Source organism: Muscardinus avellanarius (genome assembly GCF_963383645.1).
Source record: "Muscardinus avellanarius genome assembly, chromosome: 2".
NCBI lineage: Eukaryota > Metazoa > Chordata > Mammalia > Rodentia > Gliridae > Muscardinus > Muscardinus avellanarius.
In genome coordinates, this window is record NC_137787.1 from 37,564,404 (window position 1) to 37,580,925 (window position 16,522).

General features: G+C 43.8%; 1 protein-coding gene across 1 annotated transcript in view; it reads right to left on the reverse strand.

Annotated features, from left to right (window-relative positions):
- LOC308279787 (aldehyde oxidase 2) overlaps positions 1-16,522 on the reverse strand; it is a gene marked incomplete at both ends in the record, with an annotated part of 92,487 nt that overhangs the window by 34,302 nt on the left and 41,663 nt on the right. Inside the window, 6 exons of the mRNA XM_080719956.1 lie at positions 2,409-2,600; positions 2,790-2,876; positions 8,015-8,102; positions 11,002-11,135; positions 12,317-12,441; positions 12,880-12,976. Of these exons, the coding sequence (XP_080576082.1) occupies positions 2,409-2,600; positions 2,790-2,876; positions 8,015-8,102; positions 11,002-11,135; positions 12,317-12,441; positions 12,880-12,976 (723 nt within the window). The remainder of the gene's footprint in view (positions 1-2,408; positions 2,601-2,789; positions 2,877-8,014; positions 8,103-11,001; positions 11,136-12,316; positions 12,442-12,879; positions 12,977-16,522) is intronic.

Sequence of the window (16,522 nt, forward strand, 5' to 3'; positions counted from 1 at the left end):
TAGTGAGGCCCTCCGCAACTTAGTGAGACCCTGTTTCAAAATAAAGAATAAAAAATAAGGCTGGGGGTGTAGCTCAGAGGTAGAATGCCCCTGGGTTCCATTCCCAGTGCCACACACAAAAAAAGAAAAAATATAAAAATATTTGAATGGGTGTGTTTTCTATTCTGGGAACTTGGAGCACTCAAAGGAGAGCCTGTGGAGAAATACCCAGGATTTTAAAATTATTTACATCTCACTCCAACAACAATAAGATTACTGTGTTGGTGTCAGCATCAGGACTGGAATAATATTATCCAGTTTATGAAAACAAATATTTCCATTAATGTTAATTCATTTGATTCTACAGGAGTAATGTGAGGTGAGCCTCCATGTCCTTGTTTTATAATGAGGAAACTGAAACTGGGTGCAGTGGCACGTACCAGCACTTGGGAGGCTGAGACAGGAGGGTCAGGTTCAAGATCAGCCTTAGCAAGGTAGTGAGACCCTGCTTCAAAATTAAAAATAGGGCTGGGGGATAGCTCAGAGGTCGAAGGCTCCTGGGTCCCTCCCCATCACCGACTGAGCCACAGAGGTTGACGCTCAACTGTCCTTGTTCACAATGTCCCACTTGCATAGATCAACTTTCCACCACTGGTGCCAATCATTCCCCAAGGCCTGTTTCAAGCGCCATTTTCTCAGAAAAGTTCTCCCTGGTTCCCCTCCCCCACGCCAGTGTGCTAACGCCTTCCTCTTTCCCCATGGGACACTCTTTCTGACTTCTTTTAGGATATTGGCCACTTATCTGATACAATATTAGGCATTCTCAAGTGTGGAGAACTTTGACAATCTCCTTGACAATCATAAATCACACATCTGGAAGTCCTAGTTGACCTTAGGGATACAGCGGTTCAAGGGCCGAAGACTAAAGAGCCCTTGCTGGTGCAGCGCGTTCTGTGTTGCAGAAAGAGGACAGAAATGGAGAAAGGAGACTGGGGTGTGATTGGAATGTGTGAGGAATGGAAGAAATCGCCGCTGTCACCAGAGGCCGCCTCCCTCCAGTGTAGTAGAAGATACACCCTGTGTATCCTCTACTGTACTGCACAAAATCATATTTTCAGAGGGTAATCTTTTGACAGTATCTCTCAAAAGCTCTCAAGTGCACCAGCAGCTCCATTTCTGTATGTTTATCTCACAGGTATGTCTGGGAGATAGGGTAAACTTACCCTTGGTACGTATGTATCAAAATGTTTAATGCAGCATCATTTTATTTTGAGGTACTGGGATGGAACCCAGGGGCCTTCTACCTCAGAGCTACACCCCCAGCCCTATTTTTTTAGTCTTTATTTTGAAACCGGGTCTCACTGAGTTGCAGAGGGCCTCACTAAGTAGCTGAGGCTGTCCTTGAACCGCAGTCCTCCTGTCTCAACCTCCCGAATGCTGGGATTGCAAGCGCCTCCAAGCCCAGCTTTACTGCAACATCATTTTAATAGCCGAAAGTGAGTAGCAATCTGAATGTGTCAATAGTGAGTTACCTAAATACCTTCTGTTGCATCTATGTTATTATTTTGGTACTGGGGATTGGACCCAGGGGCATTCTACCTCTGAGATACATTTTCAGCCCTTTTTATTAAAAAATTTTTTTTTTTTTTTTTGTGGTACTGGGGAGTAGAACCCAGGGGCTTTCTACTTCTGGGCTATACCTCCAGCCCTATTTTATAATTTATTTGGAAACAAGTTCTAAGTTGCTGAGAGCCTAAGTAACTGAGGCTGGTCTCAAACCTGTGCAATCCTCCTGTCTCAGCCTCCCAAGTGCTGGGATTATAGGTATATACCATTGTGCTCGGCTGTACATCTTATTATCAAGACGTGAAAAAGAATGAAGTAGCTCATTGTACTGGCATGGAAAGATGGCCATGGCATATTGTCAAACAGAAAAAAAGATACAGAATAATATGTATGTTATGGTCCCATTTTGGTAAATACCCATGTATGTGCACATATATATTGTATATGTTATAGGTGTATGTCAGTGTTTTTATACATCTATTCATACATATATATGTATGTATGAATACAAATGGATGGCTAAAGATAAAAACAGGGCTAGAACAATAACTTTTGACCAAGAAGAATGAGGGATGAGAAAGTGGATGTTCAATTTTTACTTTCATTGTTTCAGTGCAGTTTAGGTGTTTTAAAAGAGTAATTATTTGCATATAAATTTAAAAAAAGGAAAAGAGAAATTTTGCCTAAGGAAGGAGGAAAATAGGTGGAGATGGGTTCTTTCAGGTGGCTCTTAATTTATCTTGAAATCCGAGCCAGGACTAATTATATGGTTCTTCTAGTGTGTTTCTTTGGGTCAGGAAAGCGAATTCTCACTCGGTTGGATTCTTCTTCCACCTTGGTTAGAATGTTAATCACAGTCCTACCTTTTCTGGTGGAAGGCCACACTTGGCTGCCACTGCTGTGACACAGGCTTCTGTTACCAGGGCTCCTTGTGGGAAGCCAAATCCACGAAAGGCTGTATTGGATGGCAAATGTGTCATGCATGCCCGACCCCGGAATCTGAGGTTGCGGATTTTATATGCATTTTCCAGTTTTAATATAAGAAATTCCGTTACCTAAAGTAAAAGGAGATTTTCACATATATTGATCACTAAAGTCCCCCCCCAATAAAAATCTAGTATAAGGGGTTGAACTGTCTATGTAATTTATTAACTCTTTGAGGAAACCTGCTTCCTAGAGGCGCCTGTAGAAATTGTACATTCTTTCCCAGTCAAGGACGTGGCTGGTTTTTGGGGTACACGTACCAGCTCTGAGTCATCCAGCGTGCATCCTCCGTTAATGTAGCATTCAATGTCTAGGGCTTTGATCCGCCCGTTGTTCATGAATCCCACCTGTCACCAAACCATGGACATTTTATTGATAGGCTTAAATTTTTTTTTTTTTTTTTTTTTTGGTGGTACTGGGGTTCCTGGAGACCCTTCTATCTCCGGACTACACTCCCAGACACCTATTTTTTTATATTTTTATTTGGAAACAGGGTCTTTTTTTTTTTTTTGGTGGTACTGGGGTTCCTGGAAGCCCTGCTACCTCTGGGCTACACTCCCAGACCTATTTTTACATTTTTATTTGGAAACAGGGTCTCTTAAGCCAGTGCGCGCAGCTGGCTTCGAACCTGCGCGATCCTCCTGTCTCTGCCTCCCAAGCGCGGGGATTACAAGCGTGCGCCACCACGCCCGGCAGGAAACGGTCTTTTAAGCCAGCAAGGCTGGCTTCGAATCTGCGCCATCTCTGCCTCCCAAACGCGGGGATTACAAGCCTGCGCCACCAGGCTTAAAATTAACACCGCAAGTGGGAGCCACAGCCCAGCTGCCCTGCTGGGTGGGACTGAGGATGGACTCTGCTCCCTGTGCGCTCTGCCCTGGGCCCCACCTTGCATTCCTGTTTGCTGAGCCCTGCCTTTTAAGGTGCAATTTTCTGATCTCACAGTCTGCATGGACCTCTAACATTCTTCCTCCCAGCATATAATTGCCACTCTTGTCTTCATTATGCACGGAAGATTCTCCCTCACATTTCACTGGCTTGCTCTCTAGTTTAGGCTGTGGTTTCCCCCCTGTGGAAGAGACTCTGGGATTCCAGAGTGCACCAAGCTGAATCAGTGTCTCTCTTCTGGAGAAGAGGCAGAGTCGGTGAGGGGATGTGCTTGAAGGGCTGCTCTCATTCACTAGGCTCAGCGAAGGTGCTTTTAAGTGGTCCTGGGACCTGAGGAATGGGGATTTCCAAATAAAGTGTGTTTGATATGTTTTATATTATAACTGTCCTAAAAACTCAATAACAAAATATCAGCAAATAATTTTGATAGTGTTTATTCTACAGTTGCATAAAGATGCAATGAATATGGTTTGGAAATTAAATTTTTTTTTTTTTGGGTCTGGGGATGGAACTCAGGGGCATTCGACCTCTGAGCTACACCTCCTGCCCTGTTTTTTATTCTTTAGTTTGAAACCAGGTCTCACTGAGTTGCAGAGGGCCCCACTAATTAGCTGAGGCTGACCACGAACTGCGATCCTCCAGTCTCAGCCTCCCAAATGATGGCATTACAAGCGTGCGCCACCACGCCCGGCTTTTTTTTTTTTTTTTTTTTTTTAATTTGAGACAGGGTCTCACTATGTTGTCTGGGTAGGTTTTAAACCCTTGGGCTCAAGCCATCTTTCTGCCTTAGCTTCCTGAATATCTGGAACTGTAGGAGTGACAAACCATGTCTGCACAATGATTTTATTTTTACTTTTGTTATTGGAGATGGAACCCAGGGGCATTCTATCTCTGAGCTACACCCCTACTCCTATTTTATTCTTTTTATTTTCAGACAAAGTCCACTAAATTGTGGATGGCCTCATGCTGGCCGTGAACCTGTGATCCTCCTGTCTCAGCCTCCCAAGTACTGGGATTACAAGCATGTACCACCATACCCAGAAACAATTTAAATAGTTAGTGGATTTTTTTTCTTATCTGTAATTTTTTTTTTTTTTTTTTTTTTTTTTGCAGTACTGAGGATGAACCTGGGGGCATTCTATCTCTGAGCTACACCTCCAGCCCTATTTTTATTCTTTATTTTATTAATTTATTTTTTGGTGGTACTGGGGTTCCTGGAAGCCCTTCTACCTCTGGGCTACACTCCCAACCTATTTTATACTTTTTATTTGGAAACAGGGTCTCTTAAGCCAGTGCGGCTGGCTTTGAAACTGTGCGATCCTCCTGTCTCCGCCTCCCAAGCACTGGGATCACAAGCCACCACGCCTGACTTTTATTCTTTATTTTGAAACAAGGTCTCACTGAGTTGCAAAGGACTTCACTAAGTAGCTGAGGCTGTCCACGAACCCTGATACTCCTGTTTCAGCCTCTCAAATGCTGGGATTACAAGCGTGTGCCACCATGCCTAGCTCTCTGCAAAGAAATTTTGACACATTTGCAATCACTTAGGGGAAACTTTTCTAAGAAAATGATTTTGCAGTTAAATGGTCAAATTGCTTCCAAACATTTATACTATAAATAGTATCTTTATAGTTAAGAAATTTTGGTATTGGCACATGTCTGTAATCTTAGTACTTGGGAGACTGAGTCTGGAGAATTGTGGGTTTGAGTTCAGCCTCAGCAACATAGTGAAATCTTAGGAACCTAGTGAGACCCTGCTTTAAGATAAAAAATAAAAAGGGCTGGAGATAGCCGGGAGTGATGGTGCATTCCTGTAATTCACAGACTTGGGAGTCTGTGAAAGGAGGATTGCAGTTTTGGGACCAGCTTACAACTTAGGGAGGCCCATCACAATTTAGTGAGACCTTGTTTCAAAATAAAACATAAAATAGGGCTGGGGGTGTAGCTCTGAGGTACAAGGCCTCTGGGTTCAATCCTTGCACCCCACACACCCTCACAAAAAGGGCTGGGGGTATAGCTCAGAGGTAGAATTCTCCTGGAGTTAATATCCAGTAGAATAATAATGATAATAATGATAATAATAATAATAATAATGACAACAACAAAAACAACAATACTATTAGACCATTACTTGTAAAAAATGTACAAGATTAAGTGAGACATTAACATTAGGGAAACTGGATGAGGGGTTATCATAGGAATTCTATTCACTTCTCAATTTTTCTGTGTATCTAAAACAGTTTTAAAAATATTCTATATAGCTGCCGGGCGTGGTGGCGCACGCTTGTAATCCCCGCGCTTGGGAGGCAGAAACAGGAGGATCGCGCAGGTTCGAAGCCAGCCCCGCGCGCTGGTTTAGGAGACCCTGTTTCCAAATAGAAATGTAAAAATAGGTCTGGGAGTGTAGCCCGGAGGTACAAGGGCTTCCAGGAACCCCAGTACCACAAAAAAAAAAAAAAAAAAAAAAAAAAAAAAAAAAATTCTATATAGCCGGGCTTGGTGGCGCAGGCTTGTAATCCCTGCACTTGGGAGGAGGAGACAGGAGGATCGCAGAGGTTTGAAGCCAGCCTCACTGGCTTAAGAGACCCTGTTTCCAAATAAAATATAAAATAGGTCTACGAGTGTGGCCTGGAGATAGAAGGGTTCCTCCTCCTCCCCCTCCTCCTCCTCTTCTTCATCCTCCTTGTTTATACTGGGGATTGAGCTCGGGTGCTACCCCTGACTTAAATCTGTACCTCTCCAAAAATATTTTGGTACTGGGCTTTGAACCCAGGGACATCCTACCTCTGAGCAACACCCTGTTTATCTATCTTATCTTATCTTATCTATCTATCTATCTATCTATCTATCTATCATCTATCATCTATCTATCTGTGTACTGAGCATTGAACCCAGGGCCATCCTACTTCTGAGCTACACCCCCAGCCATATTTTATTTTTTATTTTGAAATAAGGTCCCACTAAATTGTTGAGGGTCTTGCTAAGTTTTTGAGGCTTGCTTTCAATCTTCAATCTTCCTGTTTTATCCCTTACCTTTTGTTTTTGGTACTGGGGATTGAGTCCAGGGGTATTCTACCTCTAAGCTGTACCCCTAGCCTTTTTAAAAAAATATTATGAAATAGAGTTTCACTGAATTGCTGAGGCTAGCCTCAACCTGTGGTCTTTCTGTCTTGGCCTCCTAAGTACTGGGATTACAGGTGTGCACCTCCATGCCCAGCTGTCTAAACCCTTTTTAAATTTTTTGTAGAGCTTGGTGTTGTGGGTCATGCTTGTAATCTCAGTATTTAAGAGGCTGAGATGGAGGATCTCAGGTTCATAGCCAGCCTCAGCTACTTAGGCCCTCTGAAAATTAGTGAGACCTTATTTCAAAATAAAGAATAAAAAATAGGGAAGCCAGGTGTGGTGGCGCACGCTTGTAATCCCTGCGCTTGGGATGCGGAGATAGGAGGATGGCACAGGTTTGAAGCCAGCCTTGCTGGCTTAAGAGACCGTTTCCAAATAAAAATATAAAATAGGTCCAGGAGTGTAGCCCGGAAAAGGGTTTCCAGGAACCCCAGTGCCACCAAAAAAAAAAAAAAAAAAAAAAAAGAATAAAAATAGGGTTGGGGTATAACTTGAAAGTAGAATGCCCATGGGTTCAACCCCCAGCACCACAAATAAAAGAAAAATTCTATTTTAAGACAGAGTCTCAATGAGTTGCCTAGGATGACCTAGAACTTGTGACCCTCTTGCTTTGGTTTTCCAAGTAACTGAGATTACAGATATGTGCCACCATACCTTGCATATACGTTTGTTTTTTTTGTAGTGTCTGGAATTGAATTCATGATATTATACATGCCAGGGTAGCACTTCACCACAGAGCTACACCCTGGCCCTGTTTTTTTTTTTTTTTTTTTGTCTTTGAGGAACTGCTAATAAAATCCTTATTCCTTCAAGTAGTGTTTTTATTATTGCTTCAAATTCTATTTTCTTCATCAAAGTTTTTATAATTATATACTAGATTTGTTAAAAGTTCGTCATAGCCGGGCGTGGTGGCGCACGCTTGTAATACCAGCATTTGAGAGGCTGAGACAGGAGGCTTATGGTTCGTGGACAGCCTCAGCTACTGAGTGAGGCCCTTTGCAACTCAGTGAAACCCTGTTTCAAAGTGAATAAAAAATAGGGCTGAGGGTGTAGCTGGAAGGTAGAATGCCCCTGGGTTCCTTCCCCAGTACCACAAAAAAAGAAAAAAAAAGAAAAAAAGTTCATCATAAAAAGTTATGAATATTCAGATGCACAGCACCTTCAAGATCATTTCAGATGCTAAGATCAATTTTAGAATTTAGCAAAATGACAAAAATAGAAAAGGATAAAGACACATGAAATGAGCTTTTTTTTTTTTTTTGGTGGTACTGGGGTTCCTGGAAGCCCTTCTATCTCCGGGCTACACTCCCAGACCTATTTTTTTTTATTTTTGGAAACAGGGTCTCTTAAGCCAGCGCAGCTGACTTCGAACCTGCGTGATCCTCCTGTCTCCGCCTCCCAAGCGCGGGGATTACAAGCGTGCGCCACCACGCCCGGCGAAATGAGGTATTTTAATAATTTTATCTTTAATACTCACTTTATATTTTCCAAACAATGGGTGCCTTCCCCCAGTTATTAACATATCATCTTCACGATCAAGAACAAGACGAATGGGACGACCAGTTCTAAAGAAAACAAATCTCTGTCAGATTCCCTGTCTGTCTGTCCATCCACCCACCCACCCACCCATCCAGCCATCCATCATCCACCACCCATCTACCCACATACTCACCCACCCCCTAGTCTATCTACCCCTCCGCCTCCCACCTGCCTGGCTTCTCATCCACCATCCAGTCCTACTCGTTTACACTGGTCCTTCAACCACTGTTCCACACATGCGTGTACTAGATGCTCATGTGAGTCATCAAGCATATGACTTGGTTAATATCATCTCTATGGTCTTTACTCAGTGTTTGGAGAGCTAGCTGAATGTCAGATGCCAGTTAAATTTTATTCTGTTTTTTAATTTTTTTTTTTTTTTTGGTACTGGGGTTGAACCTAGGGGCATTCTGCCTCTAAGCCCTTTTTATTTATTTTGAAATAGGGTGTTGCTAAGTTGCTGAGATTGGCCTTGAACCATTGATCCTCCTGTCTCAGCCTCCCAAGTTCTGGGATTACAGGCATGCACCACTGTGACCAGGTTTATTTATTTGTTTTTTGTGGTACTGAGTACTGATTCCAAGGGTATTCAACCTCTGAGCTACACATTCAGCCCTATTTTATTTTATTTTAATTTTTTAAAATTTTGAAACAGGGTTTTGCTAGGTTGATGAGAGTCATTATTAACTGAAGCTGTCCTTGAATCTGTGATCCTCTTGTCTCAGCCTCCCAACACTGGGTAGGTGCATACCACCATATGCTCAACTTTAAGTTGTATTCTTATGGCTTCCAATGACCTTCACCCAGATCCAGGCAGTTTGGATATCCCCACAACTGGTTATTAAGGAGAGTCTAAACAGATAAATGTAACAGCACTGCTAGAAAAATACCAGTTACGTGTACAGTTTCCTGTCTATTGCCTGGTAATTCTGAATCACTGGGGCTGGCACGGAGAGGCAGGAATTCCTTCCACCGCAGAAGACTCTACTCCAGGAGGTTTGGGAGCACTCTCAGGGTCACTTAAGGCAGGACAGCTGCGTGCTCAGACAGGGCTCTTTCTTTCTCTCTTCTCCCTTCTCTCTCTCTCTCTCTCTCTCTCTCTCTCTCTCTCTCTCTCTCTCTCTCTCTCTCTCCCTCTCCCTCCCTCCCTCCCTCCCTCCCTCCCTCTCTCTTTGGTTGTACTGGGGATGGAACCCTTCTCCGGGCTACACTCCCAGACCTATTTTATATTTTTATTTGGAAACAGGGTCTCTTAAGCCAGCTGTGCTGGCTTCGAACCTGCATGATTCTCCTGTCTCCGCCTCCCAAGCGCGGGGATTACAAGCCTGTGCCACCACGCCCAGCAGGCAGGGCTGTATTTTAGTGTGCTGTTTCTCACACTTGGCTGCACCATGGAACCCCTGGGGAAGTTTCAAAATACACTGATGCCTGGATCAGCTCCAGGCAGTCCAGACAAGGGGATCTGAGTGCTCCCCACGTGACGCTCATGCGGCTGTGCCTGAGAAGTCCACAAGGCGCAAGGGGGCCGATTTCCCCTTAGTCTCCTGGGTCGCTGGTGGGCCTGAGGGAGAGGGGTTAATTGTGGAGAGATGGTCAGGATCCAGATCCTGCCTCTTCCCCCTCTCCCTGCGACTGAGGCACACCTGTGAGGTCTTTTGCACCTTGCCCTGCATTACACAGAGGTTGCCAATGGAAGCGGGAGAATGATTGGGGCTCTGACAAAATACCAAAATAATAGCCACAGAAAATGAACAAGTAACAGAAAAGTGAGCAGTGACCAAAGGCAAACGCGGAGGCCTTGATCCACAGGAGCGCGCTTGTGTCTACTTGGCTCGGGGCCCTTCCATGACGAGGCATCTGCCCAGACGATGGGCCCCCAGGTGCAGGGAGGCAGGGGCTTTCTTGACTCACCTACCCTGCTCCGGGGCTGAGAGTAGGAGGGAAAGCCAGGGAGCATTGCAGTGGGGCTGGATTTCTTGCCTGTCTCTAAGGGGGTCATCTTCTCTGAAGCCCAGGAATGGACAGCCCCAGTTCTGGAGCGATTCAACTAATACCACCACTTTTCCCATTAAAGCACATTAGCTTATTCAGGTTCCTGCATATGTAATACTGTGTTAAATCTGTGTAATCTCTGGGTCTTCCTTTGTTCAGAAAGCCTGCGAAATGGAAAGGGTCACCCACCCCTTACCCTGCTTCCCTAAAAGGAAGCATTGTCCGTCCTTAGCTAAGTTAAAGATCACTCCACAAATTCTTGTGCCTATACCTGGGGTCACTATAGATAGGGTGTCTGTGAGCTAACGGGTGGGGGTGGGGTGGGGTGGGGCTGTCGCATTTTGCCTAGGTGGTAGGATGGTAGCCCCAAGTGGAATTAAAACAACCTTCTGGCCTTTACTGAGTGATGGTCTCGATTTCTTTGTTATGCTTACGGTATAACACATACATTTGACTTTTGCAATAATTCTAAAAGGGTAGGAAAGCTGGGCATGGTGGTGTGTGCCTGTAGTCCTAGCTACTTGGGAGGCTGAGGCAGGAGGATTACTTAAGCCCAGGAGTCTGAGACTAATCTGGACAATACAATAAGACCTGTCAACTGATATTATGTACACATGTGAGAATTCCAGTGCTAATTTTAATATTTTGTATGGGGAAAAGGGGAGAGGGGAGGGACCCTCGGGAAAACTCACCAAGTGCTGTGTGCCTGTATGCCACAATCACTCTGAACTACATTACGATGTGAGACCATCACACGCCAATAAAAGTATAAAAAAAGGCGGTTGGAGGGTAGGTATTATAGTCCACATTTTATAAAGAAACAGACTGGAGGCTGAATCGCCTGCGGACACACAGGTGACTCTGTGACTTTCAGGCCACTGATTTGCCCGCAGCCCTGCATTTTGCGCCCTCTGTGTCCCTGCGCACACTTACTTGACAGCACCCACTGCTGCGATCGCCCCGAACACAGCTGGCCTTCCCACCTTCCCTCCAAAGCCGCCGCCCACGCGTTTCACACGGCAGGAGATCCTGTTGATGGGAATGTTTAAAGTAGAGGCCACTGTTTTCTGTAAAAGCGAGGTGATGAGGACGGTTAGGAGAGTGAAAGGTGAAGAAGATTTTTGTTCCTGAAACAGCATCGCAGCAGAATTTATTCACATCGCCTGTTGCTAAAAAGTGGAAATAGTCTGAATCTATCTTACGGGGCTCTGTTTAGTTCATAAACATTGCTAATCTTCACAGAATAGCTCTTCCAGCAGAGGAATGGTATTTATCATTTTCTGTGGCTCTTTCTTTGTCAAAAACTGGATTTTTGCCAAATGTCTAAAGTCCTATAGAAGCTGGATTCCAAGTCAAATACGTAGACCAAAGATGTGAAACCCAGAGAACTCTTGGTAACCTACTAAAGAATATGATATATGTACATATACATATGATCTATATCATATATTTATATGTATAAATATATTTTTTCTCTTGGCCCTAGGGATTGAACTCAGGGGCATTTTACTTCCACGTTATACCCCTGACCATCTTTATTATTTTATTTTATTGTGTAATTGGAATTGAACCCAGGGGCATTCTACTTATGGGGTATACCACCAGTATATTTTTAATTTCTTGTTTTGAGACAGGGTCTCGCTAGGTTGCTGAGAGTATCACTACATTGCTAAAGTTGGTCCAGAATCTACAATCTTACTGCCTCAGCCTCCCAAGTATTGAGATTATAGGTATGCACCACCTGGCTTTATTTTTTAATTTTGAAACAGGGTCTTGCTAAGTTGCTGAGAGTTTTGCCAAGATGCTGAGGCTAGCCTTAAACCTGTGATCTTCCTATTTTAGCCTCCCAAGTATTGGAATTAAAGGCGTGTGCTATTGCACCAGGCTAAGAATATGATAGGTGCGGCTGAAACTCAGAGCTCATTGAGACTAAGGAAGTAAACATGTTCTACAAAGTGATTTGTTGATTCCAAAGACTATCTATAATGATCATTTTAGAGAACAATCCAATATAGAAATCATATAGTGGTGTCACCTAATCATAGAGTTTGACTAAATCTGATGCAAATAAGCTTTCTCTTTAAAGCTAAAATAAGTGTGACTGTTCTTTTATTATTTGACAAGACCAGAAAAAATTAAGAAGGTTCTGGGGTTTTAAATTTCTGTAGGTAGTTGGCCACCAACTGGGAAGCTATGGGGATTGATGGCCATGATGGAATTGGGGTGGTGGGGAGAACCTGGGCCTTACCTGCACATGGGCTGGGTCCTGTGTGGACACATAAATGTCCAGTTCTTTGTCCTCTGTCTTTGGAATAACCAGTACTCTTTGTGTTTCCATGTAAAAATGCTCCTGTCCTCCAATATGGACCTCTCCTATGAAGCGCAAGCACAGGAGAACTTCTGAAGGTGTGTGCTGGTTGGAAGCTGCCATCTTGGGGAATTCAAAAGCAAGTAAGATGTGGCTGGCCTGCATCCATCCTCACCAAGGAACCAGGCATTTGTCTTGTGGCAGTCGAAGGCCAGCTGCTTCAGAGACTACAGTTCTGGAAGTTAAAAGTATCAGCTTCTATTCCTTACTTGGCCTTTGACTAACCAAAACTGTAGGAATTTTCCTTCCATTTATTCTGTTGCTGAGTAGTAACAGAATAACACACACACACACACACACACACACACACACACACACACACGATTTGAGAGAGAAAGAGGAAGTATATATTTGGCAAGGCCCTGAGACCTTAGAGGATGATCTTTTTTGGGGGAAACTGTCTGGTTCAGAACAGAGAAAGCGCATAGTCGTCCTGAGTTTACCTTCAACAATCTGGTCCACTTTTTCAAATGCCTCCTCGATGTTTCCTTGCTCCAGTTTTTTCTCAGGGCACAGAAAGGAATTGTGTTTTATGGCATCCTGAATAACAGGGGAAACCACAGAAGCCAGTTACTCCTATTTTTTCTTCTGTTGGCAATTTTTCCTCCAGCAAAAGTTAGTACACTCCCCGAGTTGCTGTCTCCTGGACGCATGAGAGGACTAGCACAGTAGGGTCATTAGAAAGACAAGGTGTCAGAGGGAATGTCTTCTAGATTCCCCGAGAAAACCAGCAAGGAGAATTAGCAAAACATCAGGAAGGAAGCTATGTTCAGATCTGAGGGTTTGGGAACATTGTGATGGTCCTGGACAATACATGTTAATTTCCCATTTTTAACGTGGATCTCCAGGGAACAGGTGATAGACTCAGTGCTTTGTCCCAGTGCACTGTAGGTGAGGTCCTGGTCTGCCTTTTTTACCTGCTCCTGAAAAAACCATTTGTATTAGATAGCTCACACGCAAGAGCCTTTAACTCGGAAATCTGTGTTGATGGAGAATACTCAGGTTCTTTTGCATGCTGGGGCAAGAAAGCCCTGTAGGCAGTACAAAAAGTTGGTTCATCCTAGGTCTCCATCAGCAGATGAATGGATTGCAAAATTATGGGAAATACACACAATGGAATTCTACTCAGCTATAAAAAAGAACAAAATCATGTCATTTGCAAGAAGATGGAAAGACCTGGAGAGCATTATGTTAAGTGAGATCAGTCAAGCACAGAAAGAGAAGGGACATATGTTCTCTCTAATATGCCTAAACTAGGGAGTATTAGAGATACCAGAGGGGACACCAGACAATGGAGGGGAAACCTCATCAAAGCTAGAATGGAAGGGTAGGAGAGGAAGAAGGCTGAGGTTGATTAATGAAGGAGCTACATCCGAATTTGTGTAAAAATATAAATATAGCATGGTTAACCTGGACACTCACTGTTGGGGGGGGAAGGGAAATGGGGGAGGGTACCAAGCATAGTCTGAATGTATGCCATTTTCAGTATGTTCCACATAAAAATAAAAAGTTGGTTCATTTATTTGGGTATTGGGCATATTTCACAAGGACCTTCCCAGTCTTTGTTTTGTTTTACCTGACATTAAACCTAAACAGACACACATGAAGACCGGAAGCCATTCCATCCTGTGGTCCCGTGGAGTGACCTACCGAAAGGGAGCCTTGCTTAGCCTGTAGGCCCCAGGTGTCCCCCATCCTTCAGAATGACACCGTTTCCTGCAGACTCCCAAAGCCTGAGCCCTGGCTTTCCTCGCTAATGATGGTAACGGTGATGAGAGCGGCTAATGTTCACATCAGGTACTCTGCAGTAGCAGTGTACTCACACATGTTCACACATCACTTCTAGTGCCTAGTTCATTTTTCAGATGAGGAAACTGGACTTAGAGAGGTGGAAAAGTTGCTCTCTCAAAGTCACGCTGCAAAAATGCAAGGAAGGCGACATTGGCACCCAGGCTGAGTTTTCAGAAACATTTTGCCTGATGTTCAACACCTGGTTTCTCAGAGCAGCAGAAAATAAACCATCTAGCTGAAATGTTCATTTTCTGCTATACTAGGATGTCGGTAAGTCACCCTGGTACTTGTGGAAGTATGTTTATTGCCATGCTGTAAATGTGCCATAAGACATAAAATCTTCTCATAATATCCACCATACTTAGTAGTGCTCAGCCATTTTTATTTTTTATTTTGAAATAGGGTCTTGCTGAGCTGGGCATGGTGGTGCATGTTTGTAATCCCGGTATTTGAGAGGCTGAGACAAGAGGATCACAGGTTTGTGGCCAGTCTCAGCAACTTGTGAGGCCCTCTGCAACTTAGTGAGACCGTGTTTAAAAATAAAGAATAGAGCCGGGCGTGGTGGCGCACGCTTGGAATCCCAGCATTTGGGAGGCTGAGACTGGAGGATCGCAGTTTGCGGCCAGCCTCAGCTATTTAGTGAGGCCCTCCGCAACTCAGTGAGACCCTGTTTCAAAATAAAGAATAAAAAATAGGGCAGGGGGTATAGCTCAGAGGGCGAATGCCCCTGGGTTCCATCCCCAGACCCGCAAAAATAAAATAAAATAAAATAAAAAATAGGGCTGGGCATATAACTCAGAGGTAGAATGCCCCTGCATTCAATTCCTAGTACCACAATAAACAAACAAACAAACAAACAAGGTCTTGGTAAGTTGCTGAGGGTCTCACTAAGGTGCTGAGGCTGGCCTTGAACCTGCCATCCTCCTGTCTCAGATTTTCAAGTCCTGGGACTACAGACTTGTGCCACCATGCCTGGCTACATGTTGTTATTGACCCCATTTTACAGATGAGGAAAGAGAGGCATAGAGATGTGAAGTAACTTGCCTCAGGTCACACAGCTAGTCAGTGGTAGAGCCATGGGTCAAATTTACCACATGATTCAAATATCAGCTGTTCTTGGTTACAGAAAAATCAGACAGATTCTGGACAGCCCTATTCTGAAGGAACTGTAGACTCTAAACGTTATGAATCCCAGCGTTTCTTCATGGGTGTGCCATCGGGGTGCTATTTCCCCCTTGATGAAAGTGGGGTTCAAATTGAAATTTCGAAGACCCATATTGGCATCCTAGTGCAACCCAAGGATAGGGAGTGAGCCAAGAAAAACGCCCTGGACTTCTTGCCAGGCTGGCGTATGGGAATTTGGAGCAGAGTTGCTTTGGTTTAGAAAGATTAAGAAACATGTTTTTAAAATTCTTTGAATATTGAGCAATTTGTACCTTTTAGGCACATTCCAAAGCATTGAAATGGTTCACTAGGGCCTTTTACACTTTTTGTAGTCTGCTTCAAACACACTAATAAGCTCGCTTTTCTGAATTTGATTACTCTGCACCTGTCACTGGATTAAAGCCTGTGAATCCCAGTTCTATAGTATGGATCTGGGATGTCCCCCAAGATGTCGTACCTGGAAACTTTAAGAGGTGGCGCCTGGTGTGGTCTTAGGTCAATGGGGATGCACCCTCCACTGGGCCCGTGGGACCCTGGTCTCCTCCTCTTTTTCCTGTTTCAGCCATGTGGTGAGCAGTTTTGCTCTACTCTGTACTTTCACCATGATGAGCTGTCTCACCACAGGCCCCAAAGCAACGGGGCCAAGTGATCAGGAACTGAAAACTTTAAGACTGTGAGCCCAAACAACCCTTTCCCCTGTAAGTTGATTATCTCAGGTATTTATTATAGTAACAGAGACCTTTGCTAACAAGCTGACTAACATACCAGCGCACAACTGAGGTTTCTGTTCTCTTGCCATTATCTTCCCTGGAAATATCATTTGAACTTTGTTATCTAGACTCAGAAATGAAAGTGGAAATTTCTATGAAATTGAACCATGAAATCCTCACTATTTTTTGGCACCATCGTGAATACCTTATGATTTTCAATACCCATCCTCATCATATTCTTCAAGTCATGGAGTCCCCGATTTTTAGTGGATACATGGCCATATGGAATAATAATCTATATTTTTCCATCTCCCTTTGAAGTAAGGTGTGGCAGGTGACTAGGTTCTAACAAACTAGATAGAGGAAGGCATGTGTGATGTACACACCTGCCTTTAAGGACCTGGAAGTGTCTTTAAAGGGA